General features: G+C 43.0%; 1 protein-coding gene across 1 annotated transcript in view; it reads left to right on the top strand.

Moving 5' to 3' along the window:
- Positions 1-2,162: 2,162 nt before the first annotated feature.
- The window catches only part of REV3L (REV3 like, DNA directed polymerase zeta catalytic subunit), a 111,116-nt gene continuing 97,226 nt past the window's right edge, over positions 2,163-16,052 (top strand). Inside the window, 2 exon segments of the mRNA XM_079298692.1 lie at positions 2,163-2,633; positions 2,635-2,677. Coding sequence (XP_079154818.1) covers positions 2,538-2,633; positions 2,635-2,677 — 139 coding nt within the window. The 5' untranslated portion in view covers positions 2,163-2,537.

Raw genomic sequence — 16,052 nt, 5'->3', positions numbered from 1 at the left:
TTTCTGATTTCAAAGCATGGTTCTGCCTGATTTAATAAACAACATAAAAAATTTTGTCATTTTAAATAGAAGATTCTGCATGACATGCTTTAGCAAATCCTGTTTTATACTTCTGAGTAGTTATTTCACCTTTCACTATTCTACCATGGGCAATTGGTTTCTCTTCAGCAGGACTCCCAGGTATGAACTTGTGCTACGTCTCACACACCACATTCATTTAGGAGAAACCAGAATCTACCAGTGGCTAGAATGTCTTGGTTTATTCACCAACCCAGCTGAGGAGCAGATACAACATCATGTTCTGCTGCCTGTGCAGATGACAACAGAATACAGCAGTGCTGGGTACCCCCAGCACATAAGAGGGCTGCTGACACACCTTCAGCTCATGCAGGCACCAGACCACATCTGCAGGCATTCAAAGACATTACACTGCCAGTGAAATACACAGTGGCGGGGAGACACAATGCTCAGCAAGTTAAGAAGAGCATGTGAACAGAAAGAAAACAGAGCATGGAATGGAGTAACACAAGAACTGTTATTGCCACCACCAAAGTTCTATGGAAAATTAAGGAAATGGATTAGTGAAGGAGCAGTACAAAATGTATTCCAGTAACAATAGTTAGAGATGCTGTTTGGTAACAAGCCCCACGAGTAAGCTCCCAGTGATTTATTAGCCTTTGTGAAATCTACGTATTCATATGAGTATTTTTGCAGTTCCAAAGGTTTTCCAAATATTAGCTTTGCAAATGTAAACAACTGTCAAAAATTAAAATTGTAACTCAGTTATTCTTTAGATATAATGAAAATAGTTTGGATTTCAACCCTATTTCAACCACTTCTGTGATACTTTCTTGATGACTAGGTAGTTGGATTTTTTTTTTTTTCTGTTCATATACAAATGAGTTTAAGGAGGAAAACAGATGTGAGCTAGAGAAAATAAACAGCTTACAAAGAAAGAGTAGGAAACCAGTTACCCTTGAGTAGACAGGCAAGCTTCCTGTTCATTACAATGAAAAAAATGAAGGGTAGCAACTGCCTGACCTGTCTTTTGTTCAAATCTAAACCCGAAACACATGTAACCAAAATGCGAAACATGTGTTCTACACATTGGACGTTTGTCAGGTTTTATAGATTTGTACATTTGTCTCGTATCACCAGTTGTGCACGCACATGTATCAGCATGACTCTGAGTGCGTGCGAGAGCATTCGGCCTTTGAACTGGCTCATCTCCCGCACCGCCAACTATTCGGATATTTGGGGTTTTTATCCCCGGATCCGCAGCTCTCAGACAAAGAGACTGCAACAGGAATTTTAAAGTTTTTTCAGTGCCTCAACCTAAAGTCAAGCCTGTTTTACGGTATCCAATAAAAACCTGCACGAAAGCACTGCAAACCGCAAAGTAAGCTGCCCTACAGGGCGGAGGAGGCGGCGGCGGGGCAGGGGCAGCAGGAGCAGGGGCCGCGGGCCGGCCCGCCCTGAGGGAGCGGGGACGCGGCCCCGCCCCCGCCGCTCCGCCGCAGCGCGCCCGGCCCGGCCCCGCCCCCGCCGCCTGCGCGCGCCCGGCCCCGCCGCCAATCGCCGCCGTCCCTGCGCAGCCCCGGCCCCGCCCCGTCCCGCGCCGCGCGCGCTCACCGCCACAACCCGGGGGCGCGCGGCCGCTCCATCCCCTCCTCCCGGTGCCGTCTCCCTCCGAGCCCCCATCTTCTTAGGGCTTGGCGTTTGTTGTTTTTTTTTTTTTGGCTGGCCCCTGCGGCGCGCGGAGACTCACCTCCCCGCCATTCAAAATGGCGGTCGACCCAGCTTAACCCCGCCGTGTCCCGGCAGCGCTGCCTCTCCCGCCCCATCCGCGGCTCGGGATTCCGCAGCCTCACCCCCAGCCCGCGCGGCCGATCGCCGAATCACCGAGGCCGTCCCTCTCTCTCTCCCTGTCTCCTTCCTCGCCACCCGGGGAAGCGATAGAAACATATTCCCCCCTTTCCTACGCGCGCTCGCGCCCGGTCTGCCGAGCCCAACCGAAAGATGGGGGGGGCGCGGACCGCGTGTGTGTCGGGGAGCGAGGGACACCTCCTCCGCTCGCTGAACCCCTTTCCCCCCGCAACACATGGCTCACCCACCCCCCCGCACGTTCCCCCAATGGTTGCATCCGTGACGACATCATCATGGCAACAGCAGCTGCAGTCCGGGGCCGGGGCGCCGCCGTCGCCGCCGGGGCGTCCGCGGGGCACGAGCCCGCGCTGTCCCTGAGGGGCGCGCGGCCGCACGGGCTGTAGGAGCGCGCGGGGGGCGCGCCGCCGCGCACGCGCCCAGAGCGGCGGCACGGGCGGGGGGGGCGGGGGAAGCGGAGACACAGACAAGGCGCGTGCGGGGCTGCGCGCGCTCCCGCGGGCGGGCGAGGAGCGGCAGGCGCGGGGAGTGTTGCGCTCGCGCGCGCGCTCGCTGCGGCGGCGGCGGCGGGCGGGGGGAGCCGTGCGGGCTCCGCGCTCGCTCCGCGCTCGCTCGGTGCTGTGCTGGTGCCTCGGCGGCGGCGGCGAACAAACATGTTCTCAGTGCGGATCGTGACTGCCGACTACTACATGGGCAGCCCGCTGCCCGGCCTGGACCCCTGCCAGTCCCGCTTCCGAGAGGCCCCGGCCCAAACGGGTGCCCGTCGTGAGAGTGTTCGGCGCCACCCCTGCAGGTAAGGGATGGACCCCCGCCACCGGCGGCCGGCCGGGCGGGGACGTCCCCCCGCTGCGGCGCCGCGGGTCGCGCTGGCGCCGGCCCCGCCGCCGCCCACCCCGCCTCCCGCTCTTTGTGGCTGGGTCGCGCCCCCCCCTCCGCGCCCGGCGCCGCCGCTGCGGGCGCGTCTCACCTGCCAGCGGGGACGGCGGGGACCTGCCCCGGGAGCCGCGCCGCGCCCGCCCGGCGGGGGCTGCGGGGCCGCCGGCGCTTTGTGCGGGGCTGCCCCGGGAGAGCGGCTCCGCGGTGCGAACACCGGGGCCGGCCCGTGCCGCCCTGCTCCCGGTGCCCGCGGTCCTGCCCTTCCCGGGAGCTGCCGGCGCGGGGAAGCCGCCGAGCGCGGGCACAAGCGGGACTTGTGCGGCACTTGGGAAGTGGCGGCTCGTGTCGCGGCGGGGATCGCGCGCGGCCCCAGGCACCGGTGCCGTGCTGCACTGCAGAGAGGAGCGTCCGGAGCGCCGGCCACATGTTGCCCCCCGAGACTCCCGAATGTCACATGCCACTTCTTCGCTGCCTCTCCGCCCTGTGGCCTTGTGCTTGCAGCCGTCCCACGTCTCAGATGTGTTTCTGACTAGTACAAACAAATAACGTTCTCAGAACAAATTTTTAACAAATTAGGTACTTAGGAAAATTAATTTAATATGTATTGTAGTTTCTCCATACGTTAAGTGTTAACCTCTGTTTTTTGAGATATTAGACCTGCTAAGCATCATTGCTTGTTGTCTCTTTACACTTATGCTGTGTAATGCTGACCTTGGAAATTAAGGTATTTCTGCATATTTTATTGATTGGTGTGTTGAAAATTGTCTATTTATACGTGTACATTAAATCTTAGGCAAGACAAAAAACGTGTAATAAAAGGGCACGACAGAGGTGTCTTTCCCTTCAGGCAGTTATTGTAGTAGAGCAGATATTTTTTGTTATATGTTTTATTGGCTTGTTTTTTGGTTTTTTTTTTGTTTTTTTTTTTAATCCAGAATTAACTGTCTTCTCTGTTTAAGCATAGAAATACGTGACCTATTCAAGCTGTTGTGTTCCGATGCAACTACAGCCCCAAATTATTAAGTGAATGAGTGGGATTAATAGACACAATATTGAAATAGTGGAACCTATTTTATTGTAGCTTTAATTCTGCGTACAAAGGATGATATTATGTAATAATATTTATGTAATGGCAGGAGTAACTATTTCATGATTAAAAAATGTAGAGCCTGAGGTTGTTGGCAGGTAGCAGGATTTTTGTGTATGCGTGTGGTTAACTCATTAAAGCTTATTTTCTTTTAAGAAAATGTTTAGGCTGTGCCATATCATGAATGTGGCATCATAAAGTAAACAGTGAAGTAGTTTAGTTGTCCAGCTATTAGGAATACAGTAGGAAATCCCTGGCTTCCCTAACCATAACCTTTAATGTTAGTTTGCATAATAGAAGTGTTTCTAATTTGTCTTCGTTAGAGAAGACAATTCACTAGAGTCTGCAAAAGCAGTGTTGCTTGTCTATCCTATGTATTTCCTTTTTAAACTCTTAATATCTTTTAGTGTTCTGTACCTTTAGTAATGTTTGCTATTAAGCTTCATGAGCTTCTCATAGTATCTCTGCATGTTGTTTTGTTTTTTTTTTCTTTTAGAAAAGCAGACAAATGTAATTCTCTCTCTTCAAAGGTATTGGATCTAAGCACTCATTGTCAGAAGTACTCTGACAGTGATTCTCAGGTTATTTCATGAGAGCTGAAATTTAAAATGAAGTGTAATCACTTACATCTACACTGACATTTTCTTTGAGGAAAAAGGGATAGTGAAAACAACTTCTAGCATACTGTCTAATACAATAGGATGTCCTTATTGTTTGGCTTTCAGACGGTGTGATGCTTGTCTTCACTTGAGTTGTTCTGGGTGGGAATAACCCTTTCTCATTGTTTTTAATGTGTGTGCCTTGCCTCCAGGAAAGGTGCTCATTTGCCTTTTTGCCTCCATGGTAGCAACCCATTATGGCTGTATGGCTGCTCCACCTCCAGCGTGATTAACTTTGCACGACTCTTAGTGTGTTTATAGCTGTGTGCCCAAGCGTGCAGCTAATTGGGAGTCAGGTTCAGAACAGACTCCAAATTTCACCTGCTGAGTGAAGGGGTTTGATTGCTATGTGGCAGTGGCTTATGCAGATGTTCAGAAAGTCAAATGTCTGGTACCACTGTATCCTTGTGTCCAGCAGCAGCTATAGACAGTGGTCCTGAAGGCACCCACCTGTGCTTTCTGCCCCATCTTGTGGAGGTACTGCACTCTGTGAATGACAGGGATTGCCAGTGTTACCTTTGAGGGCTTTTATGTAATCCAGTACTCAACAATTTGTAAAGGTTTACTGGTACAATCTATAAAATGGAAGCAGCTTGTGGTTGGGGGAGGGAAAAACCAGACTTCTAATTAAAAGTGAAGGATCAGCTCCTAGAATGGACTGTGTTGGCAATAACATTTGACAACTTCTTTGTGTCTTTTGAGGAAGAAATCTTGTTGTATTTGGCAAGGCTATGCAAATTCTGTCTTGATGTCCTACATCTTTGCATAATAAGAGCTTGAAAGATGGGAGATCAAAATTTTGTTTAAACCCAAAGATCCACCTACTATATTCTGTTATTTTGTGAAATTAAAGGGTAAAATTCTGATTACAGTAGCAAAAGGTGAAGTGAGCTGGTTGAGCCATTTCATTCAATTTTAGCTGTTTGCTGCTTTAAGCAGACTGGGATGTCTGTTGACATAGTGATGTGGACAAAAGTATAATTTCAGAAATGCTGCAACACTGCCATGGTGGTAATACAATGAAAGCAGTGTTGAATTCATACTTTATTGTATAAGAGCATAGATATTATCTGATACACCAGTATTTTTATCTCTAAGGGAGTCTTATTTCTGCTTATACATAAAAACAATAGATTTTAATTCACTAGGTAATGCTGAAGTATGAAACACTCACATTCTATTCTCAGACAGTATGGTCTGCTAACTAGTACTTTTGTAAATTCTTTTTGTAAAAATTGAAAAAAAGCTTTGAAAAATTGCAAGGCCTGTTGTTTAGAGTGAAATCACAATGAAAGCTTACTTCTCTGCTAGTGTATTGTTGTTAGCTGAATTGTCAATTCTTGAATTGTCATTCCTGTTGCTAATTGGAATCTTGTTAAGATTTTTGCAACCACATAAGTATCTGGATATATAGCTTCAAAAGATATATTTAAGATAAGACATATCTGTGGTCTTAAAAGGCACGTATGTTTATAGTTTTGTTTGGGAAGAGGTTATTCCATAGGTCTTAGACATTGAATAATGGAATATGCTGAGTTGGAAGGAACCCATCAGGATCATCGAGTCCAACTCCTGGTCCTGCACAGGACACTCCAAGGGTCACACCATCTGCCTGAGAGTGTTGTCCAAATTCTTGAACTCTCTCAGGCTTAGTGCTATGACCACTTCCCTGGGGAACCTGTTCCAATGTCAGGAAAACCTTTTTCCTGATATCAAACCTAAATCTTCCCCAATGCAGCTTCACACTGTTTCTGTGTGTCCTGTCACTGGTCACGAGGGTGAAGAGCTCTGTACCTGCACCTCCTTCATGCAGCAGTTGTAAGACCACAGTGAGGTCTCCCTTCAGTCTCCCCCAGGCTGAACACACCAAGCAGACCTCAGTGCCCCCCATGTGGCTTCCTTCTCTCAGGGCCCTTCACCATCCCTGTGGCCCTCCTTGGGGTGCTCTCGGTAGTTCAATGACTCTTGTCCAAGTTGCTGTTGACCAGAACCCCCACGTCCCTTTCTGCATCTTGTTCCCTGATCTGTACACAAAACCGTGGCTGCTCCATCCCTGGTGCAGAATCTGGTGCTTGACCTGCTTAAACCTCATGTGGTTGATGGTGCCCATCTCACTGATGTTTCAAGGTCTCTCTGCAGGGCCTGTCTGCCTTTGAGGGAGTCAGCAGCTCCTCACAATTTGGTGTTGCTACAAACTTACTTAGTTTTCATTCAAATCCTGTGTCCAAGTCATTAATGAAGATGTTGAAGAGAACTGGGCCAAGGATGAAGCCATACTAGTGACTGGATGCCATGTCTGTATTATTTTCACTCCTCTGAAAAAGTATGTGGATTTTCATTCCTTGTTTGCTAATTAAGCACTGTAAGTCACCCTAAGCATTATTCCAAACTTATATTCAATTTCAGTAATCTCAGCAGAAGATTGCTATCTCATGTTGCTTCTATTTTGCTGCTACTGTAAAGATTTGTTTACTATGAGATCTCTTGCAGTGTATGGAGATATTAAAGCTTGGATTTGTTTCCTACTAGCTCTTGGCCCCTTCAGGCTCTTGGGATCTTGTCCTCAGGATTTCACTGACCACTTCAGACCATGTATGTGGATGCTCAGTTGAGTATTTCTGATGGGTGCTTATGCAACTGCAGAAAGAACCAAGCTGTAAATCCATTCATAAAAAAGTCAGGGAGACTAGATGAACTGGATGTCATTTTAGGAGAGATATTAATAAGCAAGCTGAGATTGCTAAATTATCACTTCACTTAACAAGATGAGCACAAGTAGCTGAGGATACTACTCATAAACACGTAGGAGATACCTGTTGGTGTGCAATAATGAGTATTGTCAAACATATAGTTGAAATAGTAGCAAAAAAATATTGATGTGCATATGATTTGAGGCTGATACATCATAAATTTTATAAAAGTAGGTGCACATTTTTAAATTGCTTTTGAAGGGTGTTAGGCTGAGAAATGTGTGTTCAGTTGACAGGAGGGCCTTTGGAGAAGGCAGATTAGGAATTTACGTAGGAAAAATCAGTGTGTAATTTGAGGAGTAATATAACTGCTGTCCTCAACTGCCACTTTATGTATTTGTCTTGTTTGGAGGGGTTTTGTATTTTACATTATGAAATCACTGATCCAAGAAAGAATCTTACTTAGGGCTGCACAAAAACTCAGCCAAAAAAAGAATGTTTTTCAGTTACTCTTGCATGCTTTTGATTACATGTTTTACTGAGGCTAAATGTAATATAGAGTAGGGACTTACATTCTGCAAAATCTAAATGTATTTCAGGTAGACATCTAATCTTGGTGTTTTCACTTCTTGGTTTTTTGAGAGAGAGGAGGGAAGAAAAGCAGAGGCAAAAGCTCCAGCTAAAATCTGGCTCCCTTCCAGCTGCAGTAGCTCTGGTATGACTCAGTGAAGGGGCCTGCTTATCTTCTTTCTTCTGTTCTTCCCCCTCCCCTTTCCCCCTTTGCTGACCTGGCCAGGCTGTATATCTGATCCCATCCAATATCTGTCTTTCTGTTATTGCCCATTTGAGAAGGACTGAACTCATCACAGGATCTTGCTGCTTTCTGCGCTCAGCTCATGATGAACTTTTCCTGTCCCCATTTTCACTACCATTTCAGACACTGTCCCCCACAGTGATCATTCCTTGTAGCTTCCTTAGTTCAGTGTTCACAGCTGAGCGTTGTTCCAGTTGCTGTTACTTCCCATATTCCATTTCCTAGAAGTTGGTGCTACTTCTTGCCAACACTCTTCCACTTTCTTCTGTGGCTTCACAGTGAGAAGATGCAGAAGAGGATGTAGCCATTGTAAGTGAGGCTTGTGCCTTTGCTTTACCTTTTCACACCCTTTCCCAAAACATAGAAGCTTACAACTCTCGATAAAGGGTTATTCTCTGGGCTACAGCATGGCCTAAAAGGTTTTTGTGTAGTACAGTGTAGCTTCACTAACAGCATAACGTTTCTGCATCTTCCACTGACAGGCTTCTCATACTTCTGAAGAACTGCTTGAAAAATTGCTTTATGTCTTAAAAGGATATGTTTTTCTAAATTGTTGGGTTTTGGTGGGGTTCTTGTGTTTGGTTGAGTTTTTTTTTTAAGAGCCTTCAGAATTTTTGTTGCTGTTTTTTTAAAATTTTTTTAAGAGGTATTTGTTACATACTTTGTATAGATTGCCTGCTGAGTTATTTGAGCAGTGAGAGGCTGCCTGAATAAACTGAGATTCTGATTCTCTAGCATGAAACTAAAGTAGCCAATTTCATACTTGTATATATGCAACGTCCTAAAATTCTGTTTCTTAAATAAACTTTAAAATACTGTGACAAAATTGATGTTCTAAATAGAATCCAGATACTGGGTTTATAACCAATATTGTCCTTCCTGTTGTAGAGTACCTTTTGGTCAAGTCACTGAATATTTTTGTGCTGTTGTAATTCAGTGGAAAAAATACATGCATAACTAACCCTACATGCTTAAAACTCAATCAGCTGTTGACTTCAAAGTGTCCCACAAAGTAGCTGCATCTATATTGAATGTGGGATTGGTTTTTATGATTAGTGGCCCTGGAAGTAGACCAGAAGCTTATCTATCTCAACTATAATTTCCAGTTCTGTTACATACTTCTTAAGGGTGCTTTTTGGCTGCTTGTTGAAATATATTCTTTTTCAGTGTGTAAAATGAGCCTCCTCAAAATAGCACACTGGTCTGAAAATAGTTGTCTCTCTTATTTTTACCAGAGAAGCACATGCATATCACAACTGAGGTTGGCAGGATGAGATGATGTGTAAACACTCAGTGAGAAACAGCTCCTGCTTAGTAATTTTTGCAGTCTGAGTAGACAAGATAAATCTCTGAAAGAAGGAAGCAGGTGTGATAATACCATGCTATCAATTTCTTCTCAGTCTCTCATATTCAGAGTTGCAGTATTGATCATTTAATGTACCCTCTTCTACTAACTGTTGTCATTACCTTGGTTTTGTCCTTTACCCCTGGTTGACTTGATTGACCTCTGTGTGCAGTGGACCTCTGAGAAGCATGATGGTGAATATATAACCATTTGGAAGGAGGCAGTATGAACACTCATACTAAAAGATTTATAGTCAATATTCTGTCTCACAAATGAAGCAGCTGAAATTTTTAATAATGATTGGACAGAGTCACTGAAGATTCAGTCTCATGTCACAGGAGACCTGCTTGTCAAAACTCAGGACAATTGGGAGTTGAAAATTTTTTTCTTTAATTTCACCTTAAAGAGACTCTGTTATCTCCAGCTATTGCAAGACCAGTATCTCAGCCTCCTGATCTGTCATCACTGGATGTTGAGGTGACAACTGATGAACTCCCTTCTTTGCTTTTTCCTTGCTGTCTGCCATGTCATATGTACTGGCCCTGGATGTTACAATTGTGTGCATTTTTAAAGTTTCTGTGTATGTCTCCTCTGTATCACATTTATTCTGTGGGGAAAATGGTTTCACTGTATTGAATTATCTAACATTTCAGGAACATCTTCCTGACAGACAGCAAGGTATACCTGTGTAAAGAAAAGGATTAATTTACTTAGGGTCTCACATCAAATAAATAGCAGAATTGATAGTACAGTGAAGAAACTGCTGTCAACAGGCAGTGTTATTTCTGTGCTACTATACTGCCCAGTAATGGTAAAATAAATCATAATATACAATACTGTTCACATAAAATAATTTGAACAGTAATATTCTTTTATATGTTTACCAAAGTTACAGTTGTGGTAACAATTATAATGTTAAGGCATAAGCTTGGTTAACATGATCCAGGGATTGATTGCAAAGATCTCCTGTGAAATATGTACAATTACACATAATTGCACTGTTATTCACGGTATGTATATGTATTCTGGTGAAAGTAATAATTCTGAAAAATACAGTGGAATAATCAAGTATGTGAGCTTGCAAACAGGCAGGATTTTTCTGTCAGTGATACAGTTAAGACTGAGAATAGAGCCCAAAATATACAAGAATCTAAACAAATACCAGAGAAGTCTGTACCAGATAAAGGGACTGTCTAAAATGTCACTTCATGCATAGGCTTCATGCATGTTTGCTAAGGCTCTTTTCTTTCAAGAGCTGCTTTTTATTACAGGGGAGTTATAAGGTGTGCAGAAGTTTGTGTGTTTTTTGGCAGGGCATTTAAATAAAACTTCACACTTGCTGACTGGGCTGAGCCATATGGCTTATTAGGGAACCATTTGATGTCTGTATGTTCCAGCCTCCCTGTGATCAGTATGCAAACAGCCATTTTGGATAACTTCTTCCCTGACTCATATATTTGCAGTGTGACATGTTGACTGCATGTTTATGAGTTCATTTTATGCTACTTTGGTGTATATGTGCATGGCTGCTCTGGTTTCAGGTTGGGGAATCATCATCTTTGGAGTCACTTAAAAGTTCCCTGGATGTGGTCCTGGGCAGCCAGCTCCAGGTGGCCCTGCTTGGGCAGGGAATTTGGTCCAGGTGACCTCTAGAGGTCCCTTCTAACCTCAGTCATTCTGTGATTATGGAGATTACTCTTATCAGCAGTGGGTATCCAGGTGCTCTGTGCAGCCTGTTTATGCATCCAGGTAAACACAGCTGCATTTGAATGGTGTGGAAAAGCTGCCAGGTAGCTAACTGTCTTTAAGCTGATTGCCCTATGGCTATGAAAGCTACTGGAAGGTTTTGGTGGTGTTGGTGAAAACTGATAAAGATTTGGAAAGAGGAAGAAATGAGAGTATATTCAGGACACCATTGCTAAGCTGTCTGTCCCTTAGTGACATGTTCTTTTCCTAAAAAATAGAGAAAAAGTAGGAGCAGTCCTGCTTATTTACATTCAGGTTGTGCCTCTGTGGTGTTTGCTGACTAAACCAGTGTTTACTACAGAAAAGCTGTATGTCCTATTTTAGGTGCAATATCAACATGGAGTACTCAGTATGAATATTGAAAGGACTGTGGAATGTTGCACCTAATCCATAACACCTGACATTGCACCTCAGGGGAGGTTTACAATAGAAGTTTTCCTAGTTTTGTATAATGAGATGTATAATGAGTCTTTCATTTTGTGTTTCAAACTGCCTAGGTGGGTTTCTCCATAGCACAGATCTTATTAAGCTGTGGGAATTGGAAACTGATTCAGCCCTCATGTTGGCAGGTATGCCTTCAGATCAATAATGAACAAATTCTTATTTCTGCCACTGTATTATGCTTATTAACTAGATGAAGAGACTGTTTTCTGAAGTTCTTGATATAGAAACTTCTGTATTTTCTTTTGAAAAGTTGCATGTTTAAGATAGCTAAAACGTTATAAAATACTTGATGAATCATTCTTTATGTTTTTGTATGTCTTTGTCCATCAACCATTAAGCAAATGGATTTGTGGCATTCACAATTGTAAAGCAGTGAAACCTATTTTGCTGGAAATCAGAAGAGATTCCAGGCAGATTCTTATGCTGAGGTAAAATGAATCTATACTATCAAATACTTTAATGTTTGGGTTGTTTGAATTAGCTTTGTGAAAGTGGCACTTAGCCATCTTTACTGTTAGACAAAAATAGTAGCAATAAAAACAACCCAGTTCTGTGAGTTACCTGTTTGTATATTTCTTACAGTAGAAGTGTGTTTTCACTCTCAGATTAATGTTCATGTTGGAAGGGACATCTCTAGAGACTGTCTTGTGAGTCCAATCACCATGGGCAAAGCAGGACTATCTAGACCAGCTCCAAGGATCAAAATGCCACAATCTAAGTAACTTCCAGTGTTTTATCATGCTCACAACACACCTAACCAAGCAAATAAAGAAAACCACCAGACTTCTTTCTAAGTTTCTTGTGTTTCAGTCTGTGCTCATTGCCTCTTGTCCATTCATTGGGTACCACTGAGGAGTCAGACTCACTCTTCTTTAGTGCTTTTTATCTGGTATTTATACACATTGATAAGATCCTTCCCACCTTCTCTTCCTGAGGCTACAAAATCCTGGTTTACTCAGCCTTCCCTTGTCCAGTGTTCCCAGCCCTTAATTATCTTTATGGCCTGACTCCAGTATGTCCATGTCTAGTGCTGGAAAACCCAGACCTGAAGCTAGCAATCCAGGATGCATCCCACCAGTGTTGAGTAGAGGAGAAACATCATGCCCCTTGTCCTGCTGGTGTTGTTCCTCCTAAGGGTGCTCAGGACACTCTTGCCTTCATTGTGGCTGCTCGTTTACATTCAGGACCGTGGGTCCTTTCCATGAGAGCTGCTTTCCAGACAGCCTGCTCCAACCCCTAGTAATGTGTGGAGTTACTCCTCCCAGGTTAAGACTTTTCATTTCTCCTTGTGAGGCTCCATAAAGTTCTTCTACCTATTTCTTCAGCCTGTTATGAATGCCAGCACAGCCCTCTGGTATATAAGGCACTCCTCCAGATTTTATCATATGCAGACTTGCTGAGGTGCACCTGTTCAATGTCTAGGTCCTTAATGAAGGTGTTAAACAACAGTGGCCTGAGCTTTGACCTTTGAAGTACACCACAAGTGACTGGCCTCTGTGATCCATTATTGCAAGCCTGCTTCTCCACACTTAAGTTGCATTCCTCTCCTTGTTGCATAACAGTCAAATCTGTTTTAGAGATCTCCAGTGTGTGTCTAGTTACCCCTTCCTTTTTTTAACATGCCATCCTCTGAGGTGAAAGTATAAGTATCTCAATTCTGATTACAGCAAGGTTTGTTTTCTGACATTTCCAAAACTTCTATATAGATATCTTGGGTATGTTATGCCTATGTGAAAGTAATAAATCCTGCATCTGGATTTGCTAGGTTTTGATGGTATGTTTTATCTGGAAAACATGAGAATTTTGTAAAATAACTGAATATAAGTCATCATGTGACTAAAAAGGTGTTCTGTATTGGAAATACAGTTTTACATTGTCCCATGTTTTTCTTATTTCAGAAGAGTGACATATGTTGTATGTTTATGCTGTGGTAGTTGAGGTCATTCTTTGTTCTGTTTTTTTATAGATTTTTGGGTTGTGGTTTTTTTGTAGGTGATGGGGTTTTTTTGTTGTACAGTTCTTGAGGAATTGTGCATTGACATATGCATTTGTAAACCTGCAATTCTCATGCAGAGATTTAGTATCTTTATAGTACAGATTCCTGATTTTAGTCTGATGCATTAAAAAACTCCAAAAACCCACAAGAAGAAAAACAAAACAAAACCAAAAAAAGCAACAACAACCCCCCCCCCCAAAAAAAAAAAAAAAAGAAACCAAAAAACCCCATCAACACACTTTCAGATACAGAACAAAATAAAGTACTGCTAAGCATTTGGAGATTGTGCCAGCATGTGAGGTTTTGGTGAGTTTGTGTTCTTATGCCAGCAGTTGGAAATCTAATCAAGGAAATAAATAGGCATTTTTAACCACTGCTATATTAAAGATGAAAGATTTAAGAATCAAAAACAGTTGTTTTAGGCAGCATGCAGATAATAGTGGGATAGTTCTCACTCAAAAAAAAAGTTATGTTCTATATAAATGGAGCATTAAAAGGTGTAGAAAGAGTGATAAGTTACAAAAACAGATGGCATGGCAGCATTGTTAGTCATTATTTTGAAGTGGAATTTTGTAGGAGGGATTTCCTGAATGGAAAAACAGGGAAAGGGTAGGATGTGTTGAAAGGAAGACTGGGATCAGCAAGGAATATGTAGAGCATGTGAGGTGAACTGGGAGGTGGGGGAGGTTGGAGGAAGGAGATTGCTGAGAGCCAGGACTGTGAAAAATATTGACACTGGAGTTGCAATAACAGGGACCAGTTATCCAAGGCTGCTCCCTTTTGGATTTGCTTGCTTTGGCTCATGGGGCTGACTTGTCCCCTGAAATTTATCTCAGAACTTGTGGCTGGAGGTACATGAGATGTTGCATGAGGTTTATTGCTCTGTGCAGTGGGAGAAGAGAGAAAAACAAAGTTCCACTGACTGAGAATTGTCCAAGAAGTGTAGAAAATAGTGAAGAACTACTGTATTCTCATCAATGCTATACAGTTTGTGAGCACCTTTTGTATTGCCTACTTTCATGACAATTAGTATTATTTTTAGGTTAAGGGATGTGAAAAAGTAAGTAAAACAAATATTTGGTGTTCATCTTCCCAGTGTATCAATAAAAATTAACTAAAACCAGCCAGACTTCAAGCCAGACTCTGCAGTGATGGCTGCACAAGAAAATGCATCTCTTGCTGGCTGAGAAAGATAGGTGGGTCTTCATAATGTTAGGTGCATATATGGCAGGTTTCAAAAACAGAACAAAAACACAAATGCTGTGAAAAACACATTTCTTCCACCTGATCATCTCTTTTTAGTGCCAATGGGCTTCTTGTAACCTGTTTGTTAATGTTACTCAGTTACTTCCATAAAAATCTTACTTATGTTATATAAGCTTGATTTATAGTAAGAAAACCGTAGCAATATCTTGTTCTTTCCAGGTTAGTCTTTGGCTTTTTCAGAATGTTATTCTTCTATGGAAACCATTAGCAATGCAGTGTTTTATGTTTGTTAGTAATTTGGCTTCTGTAGCTATCTGACTCACACTAAGCCATTTAATTACAGTGAATGTTTCAATTTTACTTTCTAAAGGATGAGTGACTCTTATTTTTTACTTCTACTACCCTATTGACTAGGGACTTAGTATTTTGACAGCAGAACATGTAATGGTGAGAAGCTGAAGCTTATGCATTTGGCAATAAAGTTGTGGAAAAATAACAGTAGATCAGGGTGGAGTTGGCCAGAGAAGTCTGAGTAAAAAACTGATTTAGGAGAAAACCTGGTGACATAAGATTGCATGGTAGTGCTTTTATTGTCTGAAGATACATAATTTGGTATATAAGGGTCAGGAAAAGCATATGCAATGTTTTAAAGAGTAGTATAAAACTTGTCTGTTGTTACAGCTGCTTTGCAGAAGCTATCAGTTGAAACTTGATCATACAGTTGAATCTCTGCATCAGATAACTTGATGAGTTGCCAATCCAGTGGTTTGCATTTTCTTTCTTCTATACTTAGTTAATTTTAAATGTTTTATGGTGTGCAGTACTGAACAAGAGTTTCTTGGTCCAAGAATTTGATACAGCAGCCATCACATTACATGTTGCTTTCTGAAGCCTTCTGATTTTATTTGGCTTGTGTTGTGACAAGTAAATAATCAGGTGTGGCTATTTGTTAGTGCTTTTACACTAAGGAATCACTTCGAGTGGCAGGGAAGAGGCAAAAGAGGGGAAAGGATTCATTCAATATGTTTGCTGAGCTGAGGAGGCTTTGGGGGGTGTTTTTGGTATTCTGTTTTTTTGTTTGCTTTTTTTTTTTTTTTAATTTTAATGGAGGTAGACTCAATCTGTTGTCCTCAAGTAATTGGGTTCATTGTTAGCACAGCGTAATTGTGGTTTCAACTGTTCTAGAGCTGAAAATAACTTACAGCTTCAGACTGTTTTGTGAGCTGCATATTGATTCTGTAATGAGTAACTGAGAAAGGCAGATGATTTTCTACTGGCTGTGTTCTGAATTACTGCACACACTGC

This window comes from Erithacus rubecula, assembly GCF_903797595.1.
Source record: "Erithacus rubecula genome assembly, chromosome: 2".
Lineage (NCBI taxonomy): Eukaryota > Metazoa > Chordata > Aves > Passeriformes > Muscicapidae > Erithacus > Erithacus rubecula.
Note: the sequence above shows the minus strand (reverse complement) of the source record. Positions and strands in the feature narration are given on the sequence as shown.